Source organism: Parambassis ranga, chromosome 12 (assembly GCF_900634625.1).
Source record: "Parambassis ranga chromosome 12, fParRan2.1, whole genome shotgun sequence".
In the NCBI taxonomy this organism is placed as follows: Eukaryota; Metazoa; Chordata; class Actinopteri; family Ambassidae; genus Parambassis; species Parambassis ranga.
The window spans coordinates 6,576,629-6,600,296 of NC_041032.1; the positions used below are offsets into that span (position 1 = coordinate 6,576,629).

Here is a 23,668-nt window from a genome sequence, read left to right on the forward strand (position 1 = left end):
ATGTTATTCCTGCTGCTCAAAAATCTTTGTGGGGTTTTTAACCTAAGTCAAACACATGCCTTCACATCAACTACGGACTTATCATACTAACATGGAGCACTATGCATGACATAGCTGTGTCAAGTGCACAAAATGAGTCACGTCAGTGCATAGTGCTACAAAGTTCCTCACTCAGGGCGGTCTAGTTTAATTTATGCCACTTCACTGCTGCTTTAAATCACACTGCAGCCCCGAAGGGTATGAATCCATGACTAAAACAAGCCATGGCTGAATGCATTACAGACTATATTTTACCAGTGTTTGCCAAAAAGCAATACATAATCATTAAAAAAATGTATCTGTAACCTATTTTTCGAGACAGACTAATACCTGGATGTTTTGGGCTTTCGGATAAGCGGTTGAAGATGGATGGATGTTTTGGGCTTTCTAATGCTGTGTACTGAGGGCAGAAATGTGGATTGAAAACGCTTTCATTTAATATTGGCAACTATGTTTTTTCACAGCTCTTTGCTAAAAGAGTAGAAAGAGGCTAAAATTTTATCTTTGGAAGACAAAAAATAAGAGATTTAAATAAGCATAGAGATAATTACTGCACAATTATACATGATGATGATAACTTAAAAAAAAAAACAGAAAAGAATGGTTTGCACATAAATGCTTTCAAGGAGGAAGTCAAGCATTTTCTAGGCTCAGTTTTGATCTTTGAAATCATTTCCATTTAGTTTAAGTTTAACATCAAAAGAGCGGAATGCGCTGAGAGAAAACATTTCAGCAACTGTGGATTGTACTTCTATTTTGGTTAGCGCTATTAACAGACGTACAGAAAATCCCTACTTTTGGGTTACAGCTTGCAGACTGTGAGTATCAATGAAACCTTAGAACTCACTAAAGTCCATCCATCACAGTTTCTGAGCGACAGAGAGAGCTGCAGTATGCTCCACTGCCTGACAACATGCTTGGCTCTGAGGTCTGCAGTGATTATGTGGTTAATGCTTATAGTGTACAATTACGGCCAAATCAATTATCTGCAATAGTCTTGCTTTACAAAGAAGCTGCTAACAATAAGAGCTTTAGTGCTGAATACTACAATACAGCTCTCCTCTCTATTCAATCTACTTCCTCTGTGTTGTCTCTATTATTGTGTCTCTTTCCCTTCTTTTTTCCTTTTAACCGACTGACCTGCAGTGCCACGTTGCTCTCAATAGAGGGCAGTGCACTCTCTATCTCTCTCACACACTCTTTCTTACTCCCTTCATACCTTCATCCAGCATGTGTATGGGATGATGAATGTCTGCAGCGCACCAGCTGGAGAGGTCAGGCCGCTTCTCCATGTCTCATTAGAAACATAACTGCACTGTGTGCCCTTTTCTCAGTGCGATTACCATACAATTTAATACACTCACTGCCAACTATCACCACTCACGTCCTGAGTCATGGATAGGAATGAGAGCAAGAGGTGGGCACGGGGGCATAGAAAAATAAAAAATAAAAAAAATCAGAGCGGAAGCGGGGTTAGAAGGGCTCAGATAAAAGAACAACTGTGTATTGGGATCACGGAACTGACTGTGCCACTACAATGAGGAATATTGACAATGCCCCGGTATCATAGCAGGTTTGTTGTGGTGAAATGAGGTGGAAAATCGTTCATGTCATTTTGAGAAGGCTTTTGAGGTATCTCCATTTGTCAGTCCTATTGTTGGCTATAAAAGCACAAACAGAACAAGTTAAAAGAATCCACTCAGAGGAAGAAAAAAACGCACACACTTTCAATTCTGCAAGATACATTTCAAACACACCCCTGTAGCAACAAAAGGGGGCTCTGAGCAAGAAGAGGCAGAAAAAAAATGACAGGATTGAAATTCCTTTTGTTCAGAAACAGAAAATAAAAGTGGAGCTATAGGAACACAAAAGCCCAGCTAAACATGCAGTCATGTCTCTTTTCACTCCTAAAACCTCTGTGGTTATCTGGCTTGGAGACAGGTAGTGAAAGAAAAGTCTGCTGTCTTTTTCAGGGACCCAAAGGGGTTCTTTTCATGCACAGCGGTGATTTGGTTAACACTGACAACATTGATACATCAAAGACCTATCTATTTCAAAACAGTGAATTGACAGCGAGTCCAGCAATAGAATGTGAGTTTGTGCTGCATGTGTGTGCATTAGATTAATACATAAAACAGCTCCCTTCTGGTAAAAGTGGATATAGTTTGATCCTTTCTGTGAGACAGAAGATGATGGGATTCACTTTAAGGCTGACTTGTTTCGTCAGCCAATGTGAGAACATGATGTAAACACAATCTGGCTGAGAAAATGTTGGCTATTACTGCACTTTTTGTTTGTGGATTTTCCTGCAAATAAGATTCGCTTTGTTTGATGTGCTGCACTATGTTTGTATATGTATCCCGGCACATACAATTTCCTGTGTGGGTTTTTGTGTGCTGACTGTGGGTCAGGCTGAACAGGACATAACAGAACAGGACGTCTGTGTAAGAAAAGGTATTCCAAGATGGATATGTTGGCAACAGGAGACTAGTAACAGATGGAGGAACTGTATGAACAGCAGTACACTGAGCTGTTTGAGTCCAGGCTCATAGAGAAATATCTAATATCAATGTGGTTTCACAGTGCCAAACTTAAGTTTAACAAAAGTGGCTCACACAAGGTACATGTGGTGGCCGTTCGTTACCCTAGCAACCTTGAAAATATTGGTTTTGGTTATCAGCATTCTGAAAGGTTGTATTTTTATCTAAGAGAGAACCTCTGGGGCTTCTCTCTCTCACTTTGAGAGACAGGTGGGTATCGTCACAATCACAAGCTGCCTGCAATATTAGGGATAAGAAGGAGTATGGACTCTGCTGCTGCATAGATGGCAACAACCAGAGCTTCCCATCCTGAGCTCAAATCTGCCCTCCAGAACCCACACCTGTTATACAAACCTCAAAAAACAAAACAGTTTTTAGAATCTTGTGGTTTTATTACTAACTTTTTCAATATGCAGCAACATTTCGGGGACAATTTGGCATTACAGGGAAGAAATATTTCCCCCCAAAAAAAAAATCTGAAAAAGGCATACTTTATGGAGAGTCACACACTGCAGCTATTTCTTGGCAACCAGCTGGGTGCAGGGACTTCCTGGAATCTCTTCTGGTTGCCTAGCAACTTCACAGTGACAAAGTCCAGGAAGTCACAGCAGCAGGAGCGAAATAATTCTAGGATGTAAACGTACCATAAAACTGCAACTTAATGTTTTTACTTTCTTTTTCTGTGTATAGAGGTGCTGGCTGTGTTTGTGTTGTGCACAGGGTGTGTAGTGTAACATTCAAGAATGGTGAAATATTCCTTTTAAGTAAAACACAAAGTGATGGTTTCTGTCTTTCTGAGGGTCCTGTGTATGGTAACCCTCAGACATCATGGTATTACCATACGTATGGTGTTACCATGATTTGCTTATGCATTATCTGTAGCTCACTTCCAACTCTAGATGAGTGTTACAGATGAGGTACTATCTCTGAAAACAGAAATACAGTTTAATTCTAATTGGTTTAAGGACCTCATGGGAAATCAGATAAGATCTCAAAAGAATTAAAAACTGGTTTTAAGAGGAGCTCCAACATCCTCTTACTACAGAGGTGTTATAAAGGTCATTGCACCTTAAAAGTAAAGAGTACCTCTGACTAGTTAAGCAAAAGGCAATCTAAATGTGTGTGTAATGAGGTCATTTAGCCTGGTATATTTGAGGGTCATTAGAATATTATGATTAATACATTAGAAAATGGTACAGCAGGAGGCATAGTGTGTGTGTGTGTGTGTGCTCTTGTTCAGTTATCTTTATGAGAATCAGTTTGTGTGGTTGGTCCTCACTTTTTTTAGACTCTTTCAAAGAGCTGTTTGAGGGTTAAGGGTATAGGTTAGAATTAGGAGTAGGTCACTGTTAGGGTGGGTGTTATGGTTAAACACTTAGTTGTGACAGTTAAGGTTAATGAATGTCCTCACAAAGATAGCTGTACACGGTTGTGTGTGTGTGAGTGAGTTCATCCCAAGAGAGTTCTCAGGCTCCTCTTTAATGAATTTCAATATCTGTCTCTTCTCTTCGATAATGCTAATGTGATCTTATTGGAGCTAGAAGGTCTTAGTACTGCTGTACAGGTGAACATCAGCTGTAACAGAACATCTGGAGAAAGTCGTTACAGGGGGATGCTTTATCCAGCAGGGCTAATGGAGTCCCTGTTGTGGTTATGAAGGGTGATGAGAAGCAGAAATAGGCCACAGAATTTAAAAAACTGCAAAAAATAGCACAAAATTGTGTGAGTAATCGTGATTAATTTATGCCAGAATTCTTCCCTAAATATGGCTCACTGAGCCACGTCACAGTTGTTAGTGATAAATGTATGGTGCCCATAAAAACCTTTGCTTTATAATCCTAACCTTGTGGTGTCTGTGAAACGGGTGGCTTTCCATGCCATGATGCCCGTGTTATCCAGAATGTTTATGGGGTGATAAACATTGACATTTGACAGACAGATAATAAAAGAGATCATAAATGAAGCCATGTCAAGAGGCAGATGAAATGTAGAAAAACCGTTTTATGTATGCAAGAGATTTCCCCCAGGATCTATCAAACCCTCCACGTCAGCCCTGTCCTTGTCAGCACAGATTAGTTTGCTTTCACAGTAGGCCTGCAGAGTTGGGGATGGGGGCAGAGGGTAGGAAAAAAAAAGAAATCTTGCACTTCTTTGCCCAAATTGCCTTTTTAGTCCGTCTCTTCTTCGATATTTTCTGAAATAACCCCCCTCTGTTTGGTTCTGTTGCTGTTTCTAATGCTCATTCCTGCTCTGACCTCTGCTGTTCCCTCTCCTCCTCCCTTTTCTCTCCCCTCCCTCAACTTCTTTCTTAACCCATCTTGCCTTTTTCAACTGCCTGCTGGTCTGTTTTCTTTCTGTCTCCGTGTCACATTTTTTTCCCCTATATTTCTCTCAAACGGTGTGTGAAATGAGGGGATTCAGGCTTCCTGCATGAAACAGATGTGGCTCCACGCATCAACCAATCAAAGGGCGGCATCACCACTCTGCACCTGATTGTAACAAAAGCCTAAAATACAGCACAGGAAGATGTTAGCATGGTGCCACAACTCCACAGCGAGTCTGATAAGTCGGATAATGACATCACTTGTAAACATCGCTCGATTGCCATATAGTATTAAAATTCCTCACACTGCCACAAGAGATATTTTTCTGAAAGGGAACACAAATGCCATCCATCAATGTACTTATTTTTCTGAAATACTCTGCTTATCACATGGAAACAGTGTTGCCTGAAAATATATGTAAATTGAATCTAGAAAAAAAAATAATGTCAAAGAAATGTCTGAACTGTCTCATCAAAATGTAAACCTCAAACAGAACACTTAAGGTATCAAACATTGAAGCAGCTCTGTTCTATTCTGTGCACATAAATGCGATGTTGCCTAGATTACATTTGTTTTATTTAAAACTCTTATCTGCTATTGACGTTTCCCTACAATATTTTTTTCTCTACAATATTCATCATCTCTGACAACCAAAGTATGATTAACATATTTAGCCATGCTACATGTGCCTGCTATTTGACTGTCATTATTCAGACTCTGTAATGAATAGAGCAAAGTAAATGACATGAATACATTTTAGGAAAAATGTGGCTTCTGTGGTTATAAACTACATTCCTGATACGGTCTCATAGAAAGTTTGTATTAAAAATATGCCTTTCAACCGTTCTATAAACCCTTTGAACACAACTCAATTGTTTACCTCTGAGTCAGACGCAGCAAGGTAAAAATGTGAAGATATAATTTTTATTAATGCTTTTCTATCTAGCCCTTTAATTTCTCAAAGCAGTGAATTCCTGGACAATCAAGGGACGTACAGTCCAGCATCACCTTTCAACTAAACTGCATTGAAGGGCCATCTGCCGGTTATAAGCCATGTAATGCTTAAGACAATGAGTACAACACAATGCCATCAATCGGTGTATAAAGACCATCTTCTATCCCCTTATTGATTTCTGTGAGCTGTAGGAGTGTTAGTAAAATTCTCCTGAGGGCTATGGTGTTCATCCTCTTATCCTGGACAATAAGATCAACTCAGTGTGACTGGCTAATCTCCCCCTTGGAGTTTAAACTCTCCACCAGAGATGACACTTCTTGGTTTCCTTGTTACTCACATGTACACACACAGATGACAAGAATTAGATTAAGTTGTCCCTTCTATTATTTTCCTCTCAGTTGCAGCTTGCTAGACTGTTAAATCTCATGATTTAAAGCTTTGCATGTTGCGGCCTGAGAGGCTTCACACTTGCAGAGGTTTCTTTTATATGTCTGTCATTTCACTTTTTTTTCTAAATTTGTAGCTTACAATCTATCTCGATACATTCCTTAGTCTATTAAGGTACCATAATAATGTGAGAACAGACAGATCTACAATGTAATCACAGTCATAGGGACTCACATGGACTGTTTGGCTATATGCTGAAACTGGTGGAAAATCTCTCCTAACAGGATCACACATTATATGGTCAAGTATGGGTTTCTGGTATCTGTTTGTTTTGATTAGATGAACTGCTTCCCTGCACTTCTTTAAGGCATGCCCTAAGAGATCCAGCATTCTATTAATAAATCAAAATCTTCCGCAGAGCTGGTGTCGCTGGCTAGCTACAGAGTTTTAAAGTATAAAAAAAAGCATGTCTGACAGACAGATTCCAGCGGGACTGAAGGCTGCACCTTCTTTTCCATTTTGGTAGTTTAGAAAGTCAATATAACCTGAAAGTGAGTGTGGAAGGAATTTTCATTTTTTTGTGGACTACAGTGTTTGTTTTTTTTTTATCTCGTTTTTCTAGAGTCTTACCACGCATTTATTCTGCCTGGCATGGCAGGATTTTCATACAAAGGTGAAATGGTTACAAAAAAAGTCTTTTAGAGCAGCCTTGGGCTGAGGATGGCAAAGACAGGCTGATACATTTGCAACAAACGTGGGTTGAGGTGATGTAAAATGTGGCTTTTCATGCAGAAAAATTGCATCTTCACATGGGTCTTAATAATATGACACTCAGGAGACTTGATGATTATAGTATGTTTCCAACCCAAATTACAGGTCATTATAATGGATAATATCATTGTTAGTGTCCGCATAGATATGGCTTTAAAATACACTTACTGGGTGTGTGAAGAACAAACTGCAGGTTTGGGTTTATAATGGTGGTAAGTCATTGTTAGACTGTGTTATACCTTGTTTTTCTCATCTCACGTCTTCACAGAGTGACTCTCGTTCCCCTTAGTGAAAGATCTTGTACTGCTGTTTTTATTTCTCATTTTTTTTGCTCCCAGTACATGTCAGTACAGTGGTTGAATAAACTTTTAATGACTCTAGGCCACATAAGTTGACATATTTGCTTGTACTGTTGTCTCATTAAAATGTACCAGAGCGGAGATCTTGTTTATGTCTTCAGGGTTTCACTTGCATTATCTATACAATGTATGTCTTCACAATATTAGGTTACCTTGAACAAGTACAGATTCATCAGTGACACCTGCAGGATTTCTGGCCATGGCTCTCTCTCTATACAAACAAAGGCAACACACCTGAATGCATGTGCATGCTCCTGACAGACACACCTAAACAAACAAACAAACAAGCTGCTCCCTGGTTGAGTTTATTGAATTTCTGTATCTGGCCAGGGTTAATAAGAATGGTGACCCTACAATGACCCCTTGCTGACCTGGACCCTTACTTCTGCTCCCTTGCCTCATTAATCTGTCAGGTAAACAGAACCATGTCCTCCTGGACAAGAGAGGGTTTTTAAGAAAGAGAGAGAGCCAGGCAGGCCCTTATTTTACCTCCCCTTACATTTTTCTCTGTGTGGCTTAAAGACAAGAGTTAAGCAAACAGAACTTCCCAGGTATTGATCTCAGGATTTGTCTCATTCAAATTCTTCAGTGTGAACTAACATATATCCATGTTAGATATAAAAAAGCAGATTTGACTAACTATACTGCAATACAGTATGTTTAAGGGCCTTGTGCTGGAAATCCCCTGGAGGACTTATTGCAGTACCTCAAAGAGTGCTCTAAAGCATTAACAGGGGCCAAGGATTCAGCGGATGATTTATTAGAAGATGAAGTGGATCAGAGGGTCTGAGCCTAGGGTCCCAAGGCCAATAGGCCTGCCTTATCAAACACCACCAGGCTCCATGGCCACACTCCAGCTTGTCTGTGGGCAACTCCCCATCAGCGCTGGCTCTGGTTGCTGATGAGTTAGATTGTGGAACTACAGAGCTTTACTGGGAGTCAAAGAGACTTTAAAAAAAACATGTACAGGAGAAAAGCTCATTTTAAAAACATTTCTGCCACATTTTGTGTGGAATAACAGACAATTATTGCAGAGGTTGAACTCATTACTAGATAACATACAGTTGTACATCTGATTTCATGTATTAGCATGTTATCTGGCTGAGCCATAGAATGAAGTTATACTTCTATAAAGCTCACTATAAGTTCAGGATATGATTGTATGCCAAGTAAATGTCTAATTCATGTCTCAAGCTGTTAATGGAGAAGGTTAGATGGAGGAGAAGGCTGAGCGAATCTTTGACTATGGTGGAGCGGCATAAATCATTCCCCTGAGATTAAATTAATTATGTTTCATTAGTGGCATCATGTAATGCTTATTTCCATAGATGATGGCAGGTTTGATGGAATAAATAAGGTGCTTTTTTTATTTTGATTATATTATAGTCAGGAGGTTGTTTTATGGAGCCTTTATGATTAAAGCATGAGAGGGCTGAGCAACACATACTGCGTGTGCCACTCATGTAAATTGAATTACATGCGATCAATATTGCAGATACATCTGACGATCACAAAGATGTCTGGCTTGGACAGCTATGGAAATCTTTTTTAATATGAGACAGGCAGAGAGAAGAGCCTGTTTTACCGACGCATTAGTGGCCCAACGGGTGAACAACAGGGAAAATAAGATGTCTGAATGATTGCTTAAAAGGATAGCAGCAGATATTTATATATTTTTATACCAAATTGTATGCTACCTTTGCCTGTGATCGAAGAAAACAGCAGTTCACAAACATACAAATTAGACCACCCAGGAGGGTAATTGCTTCCTCTACCCCATCCATCATCTATAACACTGTACTTTCAAAAGGCCATTCACATATTCAAGGGTATGCAGGCAAATACATGCATAAACAAATACACACATAAATGTGTCTTCTTTCTTTCAGGCATTGCATTTTATTTATTTATTTTCATCATGATCTCCCACAAACACACACAGCCTTAAGTCTTTCTCTCTACTTTGCCTGCTTAGATTACAGTTTTTAACAAGTGTTAATTGAACAAATTACAACATAGACCTAATGAAAGCTGCCACACTTTACGAAGTCTAAATTAATAGCACTCTATTCGTTAATTTCACTTTTAATCAAAGGCACATGAATAGTACATGCACACAGACAGCCTAAGCAGGCAGGCCATTAACATCTATGCATCTTGCTGATTCAAGAAGAGTTCTTCCATTGGAATCAGACTGCACTGAAGGGACCGTTGATTTAGCTCAGGTTGTAAATGCAGTCCCACTACTCTTGCTTGGCCATTGATTGTATGTGTTCATTTGCCATGCGAGAAAGGCTCGGTGCAATCAGAAAGAACAGCATGCAGCCCTCTGACCTCACCCTGTAAAGTGAAGAGGGCCAACTATCGAACTCCTTTCCCGTTCAATCTTCACTCATCATTGTTCTGTCAATTACTCCAGCCTCTAACGACTCTCCGGTATGGAGTAAACCTGCCTCATAGACACATACTCACTAACCCAAACAATGTACATTTGCATGGGCTCACAGTCTATGGTGTACAGTCAAACGTCACCACTGACTTAACAAACCATTCTTTATAGAAATCAGCTTTTGTATATGTATGTATGCTTAAATTGTATCCCTGCAGGCCAATTTTACATACACAACAAAAGTTGTAGGCATGGAGTGTAATCATATCTACTCTGTAATGACACTATTGCTCATAATAACACATGCATAAGTGAAGGATAAATTTCCACTTTTATGACAGGATTTACATAAAAGAAACCACACAATAACTGTCTCACATTTCACATCAAGGATTGAGGAAGTAACGCGGCCTGTCATCGGGACGGTGAGAAGAAGTGATGAGAGCAGGAGAAGATTGCACCCCTTACAAGGCCTTGGGCTATTATTACCGTATCAGGAGAACAATCAATCAAATTGGGTTAAAATGTACAGGCTGTTTCAGGGCCACGCCGACCTGCATAATGAGATCATGTATACATCACAATTTCCACAGAGACACTGAGCTGCTTATTCACACTTTGCAAGTAACCTATTGTGATTATACAGAAACCAAAGAACACTGTGTGATCTCCATATACTTATTGTTTCATGTTTGACATACAGTAATTTTATTTATCTACAGCATTTCCAGCTGGATTCCAGCTGGGTTTCCAACTGGAAAATGCTCTCAACCAGCTGGAATCCATCTTCCAGCCAGTTTCTAGCCTATATGGCATCTCTAATATTGCATCTGCATCTTGCATCTGCATATTCTTTACAATAAATAATAATCTATTTTAATATCTGCTAACAGTTGAGAAAAAAAACTGCCATGTCGTATATAGTTTTCCTTAACTTTTGGCAATGTAACACCGACATGTTGCCATGACAACACAATACAGGTTTAGAACAGTAAGGTAAAACCGATCATAATTTATAATTGTAACATCACTGCGAACATCTGATGGTTGAATAATTTACCAATAGATATGAAGACTGGAGCGCTGTGCTTCATGTGTAGCAGTCACATCATACAGAATGTAAAGTGGAAAATGTAAAGTTTGAATAGTATTTTATAATGTCACAGTGTGATGTGTATGATTCTGTGTGATGACCAATGATGATCAGATAAAGAAGCGAGTCTTCTGTACTAGGCTAAATATGATGGATACACGTGAAAACTGTTTTTTTTTTCTCTACTCCAAAAAAATGTCTTTGTCCACTCGAGGCCAAAGCAAAAAACAAAAACAACACCAGAAGTAGCATACATATGTATTTGTTGGACAAAAGTATATGTGCATCTGCACAGCTCTGAATAGCACCGACGCAGTAGCATACATAAGCCTAGTGCTGAGATCCTGTCATTGCATTGTATATTCCAGCTGTAACTAAAAATATCAAGCCAAAGGTCCACAACTTTCTATACTGCTCAGCAGATCATCACTTGTAACAATGAAAAATGACACAAAGGATGATGTACTGTACAGTGCTGGGAGCAAATCTTGCATAAAAATGTAACAATGCTATGCAGAGGCAACCTTATCTAACTAAAATCTTTATAGTCTATTTATATGAGAATTGTGATTTTTGTCTTTCCTGGGAACACTGTATGCTAATCATTTCAGTCTAAAACAAGTCTTCCACTGATGCCTACTGCTTGTGTTTCACAGCGAGACCCTCAGAGGCACATGTCACATCCCCCCAGCAGATGGTTGGGGCAAACACAGAATGACAAGCCTTGATTTTACTGATGCTTAAAACATGACTTCATCAATTGTTGGAAAAACAATTTGAATCTTTAACCTATTTTTCACACCGGGACTTAAGGCTCTGCACAACTCTGAGACTTTTTATGCAACTTCTCTGTAAGATTTTTTTTATTTATAACCCTAAAAATAAGTTTTCACTGCACAGCTGGCTTAATGCAAATTCCATTCATCCCAGTGTCTTGTTGCGTTGTCACACAGAGGAAAGGTCTGGTGTTGTTTTTAGATAACAGCCTTAAGAACTTTGGTTTACAGGCTTGCATCATTGTGTAGGTGTTGTAAGGCTGTCTTGTCAGTCTTTTAAAGTAAACCTTACTCCCACCTGCTCACAGCAGGAATCTTCTCTAGCAACAGTAGACAACCTGAATGTGGTGGTATGTTTCATGATCCCTAAGACTTTGAAGGTGAAAGATGCTGGAGATTTCTCTTTGTTTGCTTGTTTGGGTGTCTCAGACAGTACACACACAAACACACAGACACGGGGCACTTGGTAAATATTTACAGTAATAATAACACACTTGGATACAGCATTTCTCTCAGCCTCTCACTTGACACATACATGTTGACTTGTGCTGGCATTTTCTGTATAGTACATTAATTTTCTGTACAAGTCACACAAATATTTGCAGATGGTTGGAAAGAGAAATACTAGTGTTGCATTTTTTGCATTTGCAATCAAATAAGGCTCCATCTCAAGTAACTTCCTAAATTCTGCCGCTCCAATGTGCAGGTATAAATGCCTCTATAAGAGACTTGCAGACTTGCATGCAACACTGACCCCCTAGCTCATGTAGAAAAATTAAAAAAACGTAACTTTGGTTTGAAGCAAGGAGAATAAAAATGAATCAGTCATCATAATAATAAAGATACCGATCACAACAGGCTCAATGCTGAAACAGCAATCACACTATGAATTGATTTTTTTTTTCTTCAAACTGAGCTGAAGGTTTTAAATAAAACACTGCTGCGGTCTGTGAGAAACACTATAGCACAGGTATTGAACCAGATGAGGTCACATATTGCTAGATTGGTGAAAAGCTTTACTCCTCTTGAAACCAGCATGTCTCTGACTGTGAGCAGATTGAGAAATGTTGGCCATTAGGTTCAGTTTACTTTAATTAGTTGTTAGATGCCGTGCCTCACCTCCTGCAATTACAAATCAAACTCCCAGCGAGCTTGGACAAGCTGCTGACCGACACAAAAGGTGCTTGGTACTGCGGTAACAAAACCTTAATTTGTTTCCCTTTCTCAACTCTTCCCTTTAATCAACCAGGAACTCCATATTGTGCTAAGTTTCATTAAAAAGAAATAAAGCAGCCAGAAGGAGCCTGAGTACCTGACACGCATGCCTGATGACTATCTATTTGATTCTGCAGTGTGATTATCCTACAAAAGCACCACTGTCAATTCCTCTTACATGGAGCATACACAGCCGCTACTCACATCATGCACCGACACAGAGGTAAGGTGATTGTTGTGTGTATGCATCACCGTACATAATTATCTCAACAGCTGATGGAGGCTTTTGAGTTCAATAGCACTTGCAGCAATACAATTGTACTGTGAATTAGTTTCGTGATAGGCAGAAGCAGTCTAATCAATGTAACAGAGTGCAGGGAGGACAGAGAGGACTGGATGGTGAGCGACAACCCTTAGCATGTTAATGTCCTAATACATCTTCATAAGAGACAAGCTTGTGTTGTGTGCTGACCACTGATTGACCACTGATCCTGCATCATTCAGTTTGATCAAACATGCACCGATAATTTAGCATATTTTGAAACCTATTCGGACTTGTTATTCCTCACATCAGGTGGCACGTTATTTCTCATTAAGGGCTTTGGTGTGCCATAACAACCTGTTTGGGTGTTAAACACACTAGAAATTATGTAGAAGTTAAGCAAGGACGACCATGCATTCACCAAATGGTGTCTGCATAGCTACAAAGGCTCAGACTGAGCAAGGCACAGAAATAGATAGTGAATTTAATGATTTGTTATGTTACTCCCCACTTATGTATAATTTGCCTTTAAAAGAATAAAAAAGACAAATGTGAAATGCTGAGCTACTTCAGTGTCTCCTCCCAAGAGAAGCCCAAGCAGACAAGAAAGTGTAACAACAACCACACATCTGTGATCCACATCTGCCCTGATCTTAAACAAACATGCTACCAAAAGCCCCGGGCACATTCGAAAGGCGAGCGCACAATGGATGCCTGCAGATAAATAAGAATGTGCAACTGTATGGTCAACTATGTTGCTGAGACAGTTTTAGCAGAGTTAGGATCAGGCCTGATGCACTGTAGGGTTTCCTTATCTGACACAGTCTGCAATGCTCGCTGTCTGCATATAGATGCCCTCAAATAACAAAAACGCTGAACACAGCAATCTGCAACAAAGATCAGAACTTTGAAAAAACCCACTGCTGGACTGGTTTTTAAAGTGCTCTTTGGGCATACTGAGGCACGAGGCCAAAAAAATGTTCATATTATATAATTAGTTTTGGCCAAGTCAAATAGATGTAATCTATTTTATTACAATGGGACAATTTTTAGTGTTTTCTTAGTTAGCTAACACAGACCAGCCTTCCTTCTTGAAAATATCATGCAAGGAACCAAATACACTATAAAAACTTTATGGCTTATGTAACCCTTAGGGCTTAGAAGTGTGAGAGTAAAACAAACATTTCTTGTTAAAATCTAAATATAAAAGAAAATGAAAATTTAAAGTCAAACTGAAACAGAGAGTCTGTTTACATAAGAAATGCAATCAGCTGGTCTGCTTTTGTAGTTGCTGCTTTATATTCTTTGGAGAAATAAAGAACAAAAAAAACATATTCAGCTGAAGAAAATTACTTGACTTGACTTAATTTCATTATGATTTGCTGCTAACGTTGAGGCACAGTGTAACTCCGTCTGGCGTCACACTGAAATGTGTTACATTTTCATGATAACCTGGAAATAGTCAGACAGTCTGAGGATTTATCAAAGCTTTTTAAACACAACACATAACTGAAATACAATAACAACATAATAGTTCCAACAATTCAATGAATGATTTAATTAACTGTTTATTTCAAGTTTGATTTTATGTTCTCCCAAGCTTACATTCACCTTATCTCCCACACTCTGATGAGTCAGCAGTAAACAATAGATGACAGGCAAAGGCTTCAACGTTCAGCAAAGTGAGCGTCGGTTGACATTAGGAGAAATGTAATAATTCAAGGAACTTCTCATTTCAAACTACTTGGCTATTCACTCATACTTCCATTACCTTCATCTGAATTCTGTCTTTTTGCACTTAACCTTACTGATGGCTGGCACATATCTCCAGTTAACAAGGCGGCAGTTAAATAAAATGACTCCCTGAGTATGGATCTATTACTGATGAGTAGGAGAAAGATGTATTTAAAAAACACACTCTTGCAGCTCCACTACTGAGGCTTAAATCTTTAAATATGCACAGATGATGTACTTCTAAACATTGTTTTAGTCTAAAAAAATGAAGCAACACTCTTCAGATGAAAAGCATTTCCTTCTGAATATAAGGATAGCTTATTTTTTTTATTCACTAGTCTCAGCTAATCAAGCATTCTCTTTGTCCTTTCAGGTATATGGAGCTGATGTCTTTCAGTTTTTGTCTAATACTGCTGGTAGAGCTGAAATAACCATGGACATGTTTTTTGTGTTTTTTTTACCCCTGGACAATAAGTACTCTTATGTCTGTACAAATCACCAAAACAGCTGCTCTCTCAGTACAACGTTTCAAAATTAAAGTTTAGAAAAAAATTAAAATTAGATTATTTTCACATTTAAATGATAACATTTATTCACCCATGTTCCAAATATTCCTTTTGATATGTAGGACAGGGTCACAGTTGGTGTTACATTATCATTTCAATGCTTCAAGGTAGTCCTTTATTGGGTGCAAAATTGCCAGGCATAACACCAGATTCAACATGTGTGACCTTGATTTGAGCACTTCTTTATAATTCAATGTCTCTTCTCTCCTCGGCGGGACTGTTAAAGAGATACATGTAAATGATAGATGACTCGTCATTCATCACTGTCGTCACCTTGACACCCAGGAGGAAATAACAACCCATCCGGGGTGTGTCACTTCCTGTGTGCTGCTACTTTGTCTTAGCCTAAAGCCGTTTATCTGCCGAACTGAATGTCAAATACCGTACACTGATGCACATGCACAGGTATTATTCATTAATGGAAACGTCGACCTGTGAGCAGCGATTACCCACACAAGAGTAGACATGCATATTTTAAAAGTTGTAGGAAACTTACAGATGTAACCAAACTTTCTGCTAATGTAATGACCAGATAGACAGAAACGGTTTTGTCCCCCACAGACCATGCCTTTACATCAGTTGTCTGTATAGTGTTTTGGATTCTAGTGAACATGACACAAGGATTAACTGATTCCAATTTGGCAGTCAAAGCTCACTGTGACCTCCCAACACAACTGAAGACTCTGACTCTGGGGTTTGTAGACAGTAAATATTAAAAGAGTTATCCTTTAAGTCCGAGCAAAGCCAACACTGTGTTCCTTGAACAACAGATTTTATTGACTGTGCTCTGAATTGGCTGTGAAACCTGTGAGCATGACAGCGCCAGAGAATGAATGCTTTAGAGGCTCGGTTATGTCCTCTATCATCCTCACTCTCTACTGACACCTGCCTGATAAATAAAGTGCGCTGCAGATTTCTGGTTGTTCAGCAGGGTGTTTGGTTCATATTTCAGTTGCACTCTGAGTAATTCTCTGTTAGAAGGGAGTCAGACGTACCTTTGACTGTAGCTGTTTTCTTTCCTGTGACAGTGCAGGGTGACCACCCGATGACCCTCACTTCTGACATCCTGACTCACTGTCCACATGACTGGGTTGCTGGCTCTGGCTCCCAGGAAGGCCACACCATCCTTCAGCCTCACCCTGAAACACACAACACACATTGGTCAAAGAGAAGACAATGAATCAGTTACTGTAGCCATAGGCATCTTTTAACACGAAAAACACTGAACCTGTTTGACCATCTTTCTCACCACAGGGTGGAGCAGAGAGATGAATGAAGTTCAGAGTATCTTTGGGTCATTTTGATATCTACTTTAAAGAAAGAACTCCATGATTGTCAGCCAGTTTGCTTTGGTCATCCAGTAGTTCTTGCAAACCTTTGAAGTGTTTTGGCTCATTGTACTGCTGGCCTATAAATGCAAACCACTGTATCTCACTGTGCATTTGAAACTGCTCAGTGCCTTAAACATGCTTTTTTGTTACTGCTACAAATTTGGATTAATCAGTAAATAGCACTTTTGTGTCCATCATTCTTTGTGGAATACAGAGTGTTTGACAATATTTGAACTCCTGAGAAGCAGTTTATACACCTCTCCACATTCCCTGTCTTCACTGTATTTTGTAGACTGGAGTTTCGTGTTCTTTATTCAGCAAAGGTTTTATCTGTGATAAAGCTGCTTTTCTCTCTCTGAACAAAGCTTGACGTATTGATCTCCTGATGGTGTGGTCACTTTTGATCTGTCTGATCGTGCTTTGGATACAACTTATCCATTCTCTGCAAAGTATTTCTGTGTGATGCTGCCCCCTCAGAAACCTTCAGTTTAGTCATGATTGGATGGTGAGAAGGACCCTTTTTGCCTTGAATAGCAATTTGACTTGTGACACTTTCATTTAATTCTAATGCCACATTCCTCACTGGAATAGTGCTTCAATATTCTGCTGGAGAGTTAAGGCAAACTCATATTTGTATCAGGGGAGCAACAGAAGTTGATTTATTCAAACATCTCTCTGATTAACAAATCATACCTACCTTATAGTCATGTGATTATTGTGCATAGTGAAAACCACATATTAAATTTCCTTCATATTCCTGTACACATTGGGCGGATAAAGCAAGGATATCAGGATGCCCTTAAGTGGCAAAGAGTGGGAATTTGATCACAAATGAAGGGATGGGGTGTCCAGGGGACAGGGTAGCCGACATAGAAGAGCAACAAGTATATGGGTAACACCTAACAGAATGGTACCATAATGCAAAGAGGGTAACAATGACCAAATACAAGTGCTAAGGAGCCGGACAATATGATGATCCAAGATGGACGACACAGGAAATATCTGACATTCCAGCCTGAAGAACAGTATAAAGGCCTTGACCATAGCAGCACAAAAACAGTCCTGCAAAACCCAATTCAGAGAGGCAGGACTCAGGAGTCTACCACGACAAACAAAGAGAACTGCCATGCTGGGTGCCAAACTGCCACTGGCCACTCGCAGTGCAGCAGCTCCCCAAAGGACACGTGGCATGTGGAGAGGTCAGAAATCAAACTCTTAGAATCTAGTGACAACCTGCTCTACAACATGAGCTACCAATAGCCCAGCTATGAGGGACTAAAGAAACAACTGGTTAAGATGTGAAAGGTGAAGTCCACAGTGGTCCAACGGTAATGGGGCATCAGGCCCTGTGAGCCCTGCAGACTCCTTTTATTTGCAGTCAAGGAGTCTAACATCAACACAACAGATGGCAAGTTAGCTGACTGAGTCTGAGTCTGGGTTAGTTCAAATCGAACTCTGTGTGTTAAACCAATTAGTGAAGATACTGAATGAAAAGTAGCTTTCATCATATTCCAAAATTACCAATCATATTCTAAAATTAAGAAAAATACATTGCCAGCGAGCCTCATTTTCTGAATATTTTTGGTCTTTTTCCCCTTGCACCTGAGGTTTTTTAAAGGATTCCCGTCTGTGTCTAACCTCTTTTGTCCTGCTATCACTTCCATTACTCATGGTCACAGGCTGTAGGATGATATACAGGTGCAGAAAAACCATGACCTCCCGCTCTTCCAGCATACTGACACGGTGCTGCTCTCCCTATCCTCCTCTGTCACATGAAATTATCATGAAGTACATGAGCAGCTTTCACTACTTTCAACAGGACAAACTGCTCTTGCTCAAACCTCTGCCACAAATGGACCAATATATTTTACTTAAAAAAATAGAAAGAAGCAGAGGGGGAAAAAAGATGGCCAAAAAAACTACAAAAAAGGATGAGGGCCAAAGAAACATTTCTATTCAGTGAAACATGAACACTTTTCCATGCAACAAATTAATTGAAGACTGTCATTTTTCTAGATCTGTGAAAGACTTGTAAAAGATGAAGAATGGAAGTGAGCTTTAACAGGATGATAATGACAACCCATGCAGCAGTGCTTAGTAGAGCACAGTCATTACATCTTCCATGTTCAACCAGTCTCTTTTGATCATATCATGGCTGCTGCTGCGGTAATAACTGGCTTCATGTTGGTCGCTGCTCCTGACGAACAAAGATAAAGGCCGCTGGTGTGGAAGACAGAGACAATATAGGAGGAGACAACTGATTGCTGTCTGCCCTCCTGTTTCCCAGTTGTCACCTTAACCACAGTGCGGTAATTACCACAAACTAGCACGCAGATGCAGCACTGTGAGTGAGCTACAGGAGGAACGATAATCAATTAAGCTCATACAGTATTCTGTGTAGTAGACTAGCTGCACATCAGACCCCAGTTTGAAGCTATAAATGCTTGAGGCCCCTAATGATGTATAACTTATATATCCTCCTCTTTTTCCTTTTCTGCTTTTTTCATGTTTTTCAGCAAGGTAACAGTACGTTACTGTTTTTATGTTTGATGTTTCAGAGCAAATGATCAGTTAATGAATGCATTTGTTGATGGATTGATTGATGATTACAGTGACCTTCTCCTGAACTGGTGTCTGTCTCCAGTTTGTGGATGTGATACTTGCAGGTACAATCTCTATAGAGTTAACCAGAAATAGTGCTGTCCAGAGTACTATTTCGTTTCCTTCTTGTCAATCGTGTTGATGGACAGGTAGTCAACGAATGATACAGTAAGCAAAGCAAATGCTAATCCTCTTGGAATGCAGTCATTGAGAGCAGGATTAATAGGACCAGCTTGCTACTGCTTACCTTCACATTGCATACAACCATCACAATCAGATACAGCATGCTAATATTAGGTGGGTTGATCAATTATCATCACACAGGTTGGTTATTGGATGATTTCTACACTGTAAAAGTGATGTTGGTAGCCAATGCCCATGTGTCAGCTAAAAGGAAAGCACTACACAGAAAACCCTCTACAGACCTTCATTTTACTTGTTAATGACTATCATTCCCATGTCCCTCAGTTCTACATGTGTTTCCTTTCCAGTTTCCTTTTCCCTTTTATCCCCCTACATTATAGCCCTCTTTTTACTCTTACACTCATGCACTCCTTTGACATACAAACCTGAGCATGTGCTATAGGCATCCAGCAAGGGGGGGCTAAATTAACAAATGGCATGTTGTAAATGAGATTGCTTTGGCTAATGTGATTTCTGGTGAGGAAGGGACAAACAGGCAGAGGTGGGGAGGCAATAAAGAAAAGCAATTTGAAGGGAGGGCCCTCTTTCACATGCATCAGCACATGAAGCTGCCTCATTAATTCCATGAAAACCTGCATCAGTGGGATGAGTATTTACAGATGAGATGTCAGAAAAGACTGTTTTCAACTCTGCCTGACTGATGCTCTGAAATGACACTCCAGAATGTCCACTACCCAAATAACATGTCAACACACCTTTCCACTCTAACATTATGGATGCTAGATTATGTTATAATCTATAAAACAGTTAATGCAACATTTCACTCAAAACCACATATTTGAACTTGATGGCACAGGTGAGAGAAGTCTTTAGGGATCTTCCTCCCATCCTCCAACAGTTATCTGTACCAAATCACATTTGGAGACATTTTTCAGTCTGGACCAAGGTGGAGAACACCTGTAGATTCATGCCTTAAAAGATACTGATGCTTCGTCACCCTTTTTTTGTTTTTACTCGTATATCTCTAAATCTAGCCAAATACTAAGATAGCAAGCAAAAATATGAGTGACTATCACCTATTACATCAATATTAACTGGAGAAAATGCTGGAGAAAACTAAACTGACGGGCAGGTAGAGGAATATGCCTACTGGACACATCTGAAGAATAATTGGGATGATAACATTTACAGCCAGAAAGATTTAAGCTGAAGCAAGATATATAGACAAATAAGACAGATTTAAGAAATGAAAACCTGCTGCCAACAATCTGTTGTTAATCAATGCCGAAATGTGCTCGAGGTCAACAAAAGTGAAGGGATAGTGATTTGGCTTTTGGGTATAGGGATGTTGTTGGTGGAAAGAACTTCAATGTGAGCAAAGAAATGGATGGATAGTTTAGTGTTAAAGGTGTGTGCAGAAAGACAGACCAGCCAAGCAGATTAGAAAAGACAGGCATTGTATCGATGTGAATGAGAAAAGACGGAGGATGGGGAGCACATTCAGAAGGAGAGCGGAGCAGAAGAGTGGGCTTTATTGGCTAGAAGACTAGAATAAAAACTTCAGTCAGCACCTGGCATTTGCTGTCTCTTCCGGTCTTACATTCAAACAATGAGAGAGAACGAAATATGTCAATGTCATCCTCAAGGGGCCATTTGCAAGGTTATTCCACCCACGGAACTTTAACTTTAAAATAATAAAATAAAAAAATGAGAAGAAAAGGGAGGAAATTGTTCCCAGTCTGACAACCCAGGTAATAAAAGATCATTACTCTGGCAGCGATGGAGACAGAGCACAGTAACTTTACACACACACATGCGCATACACACACACCCACACCACTTACACTTGGTTGCTGTCTATATCTGATATCATTTAACACATTCTCTGGGATTGGACTGGCGGACAAAGCTAACTTTTAGTAGAGATAAATGAAAGTGAGCACAATCACTCTGTTATCAGCTCCGTCACAAAGAAACACATTTCAACAGACAAGAAAAAAAATATATTACAGAGGAACCACAACACATGCATATATAACCTGCAACCCTTGCTAATTCCACTGAAACTCTTCAAACCGCTGAAAGAAAAAAAAAGCCCCTTTCATGATGAGCTGGTCCGGCTGGAAGTCAGATAAAGGTGTTGATGCTCACTTTGAGCAAATCTTTGAGATTAATTTTAAAAAGGAAACTTAGCTTTATTGAATTTACAGACAGCAGGTGAAAGTAGTCAAATTGCATTGGGCTAGTTTGGCTTGCCTGTGCTTTTTTAATTCTCAAACACCTGCAGCTATATCCATTTATGAAATCAGGACACAAGCTGTGTTTCCCTACAGTAAGCACTGCCTCCCTCTCTCTCTCTCTCTCCCTCACTCGCTCTCTTCCTATTCCCCTTGGTGAAAAACAAAATAATCTCCATCCTCTGGGCGAAATTAAATTAGATGGTGGCCACTGACAGGTGAACCCGGCCGGGACCTGGACCAACAAATTAGTAAGGTGAAACAAGACTGCACAGGAGATGCTCTGAGTCAATTAGCTGAGGAGTAGTTGTCGGTGGAGTGTTTTTAGGGGTGCATGGACACACACAGATGTGGAGATAAAGAGAGAGCTAATTCAATTAATGAGGTTGATGCTGTTCTCGCCATTATCAGAGCTAGTTAAAAGTGCTGGTGCGTGGCATTGCTGCGAACGGAGGACAAGATTAACACTATCAGATAAAGAGCGCTCGCCAGACAAAGCTCATCTCCACCCATGCATTCTGCTGCATCTCTCTCCCTCTCGGCCTTTTGTCTAACTTTCAGCACATCTCTTTCCCTATCTCTGCTTGTTTGTCTCTATATTTTCCTGCTGAAACATTTTACTTCTTGCACTATATATAGACCCACATGAGCTTTTCCATTCTTTTCTTTCACTAAATTTCCCTATCTATCTTTAGTTTCCTGCCCCTCAAATGAAGCACAAATCCTCCACATTGTTGGTCATGCTAATACATTATTCTTAATTATGTTATATCAGCCAGTAAACTATCCACAGAAGGAGGTCCATCCACTGAAGTATTGTAATTAAGTTACAAGTGACAGGGATTTGCAGGAATTCAAGATGATAGTACCACTTTTTCTACCAATCCAGAATAAAATGTCTGAACAATTATGTGTATGAATTGCGTTCATACAAACTGTCTTCACCTGACCTTCATCCATACCCTTTTTAAATTTTGTGTCCTTTTCACTGCCAATTCCTCGTGTCACCATTCTGTACAGATCAATATCTTGTGTGATCCAAACCACATGGTGAATGGATGTGTTTGGGGCATATCAAAGCTGTGAAGGGTTAAAATCTCCCCATCTATCAGGGCACAAAGACCATCAAAGGGAGTATTACTTAAAGTGCTACTTAGTAATTTCAACCTGAAGTGGATAGTATTGAGTGCTATCTAATTGAGTAGATGCTGACTGTCATCTAACTCTAGGCACATTTACAATCAGGTGGCTTTGTGGTGAACTGTACTGTCCAAGAAAATCACTGACTATTTGCTTTTTTCTTGGAGAGGAGAGCAGAGCAGTTGATTGCCTTCAGCCAAAATCTCTCTTCATCCATAGTGAATCCCAGGAAAAAAAAAAAAAACTCTTCATCCATAGTGAATCCCAGGAAAAAAAAAAAAAAAACTCACAGAGCATGGCGATGCCTCATCTGCGGCAACATCTAACATCTCTTTCGCAGTCTTTTTTTAATTAAAGGGAAGAGCAGCCTGGTGACTGACATATGGAGCTTGGACCTGAGCTCTGAGAACAAACTCTCGCCTCTAAAAAAAAAAAAGAAGACGACGAAAAAACTGTCAGAGGAGCGCCGGCTGACTTCAAATGAGACGAGGTTCGAAATGCAAGCTGGCCATAGCCTCATGACAGGAACGACAGATCAAGAGCAATCATGAGGGCAGGAGCACTGAGAAATGAATTCAGAGGAGCGCATGAGCTCGTCTCAGGACAGGAACACTCCATTTGAAAACCTAGACAGGGCATCTCTAATACAAAATCAGAATCTCCCTGTCAATAAATAACAAATCAGAATGTCCTGGTGACCTTGGATCCGAGAGTTCTGATGTTTTTTCTTTAAACCCGAGGCATCAGTATACTGTTACAATAACTAGCTTCATGATACTCTCTTCTTCACTCATCAAATAAAACC

At 39.8% G+C, this 23,668-nt stretch overlaps 1 protein-coding gene across 1 annotated transcript in view; it reads right to left on the minus strand.

Annotated features, from left to right (window-relative positions):
• Nucleotides 1-23,668, minus strand: part of LOC114444096 (transmembrane protein 132C-like) — a 104,768-nt gene that overhangs the window by 26,893 nt on the left and 54,207 nt on the right. Inside the window, exon 3 of the mRNA XM_028418499.1 lies at nt 16,406-16,549. Coding sequence (XP_028274300.1) covers nt 16,406-16,549 — 144 coding nt within the window. The remainder of the gene's footprint in view (nt 1-16,405; nt 16,550-23,668) is intronic.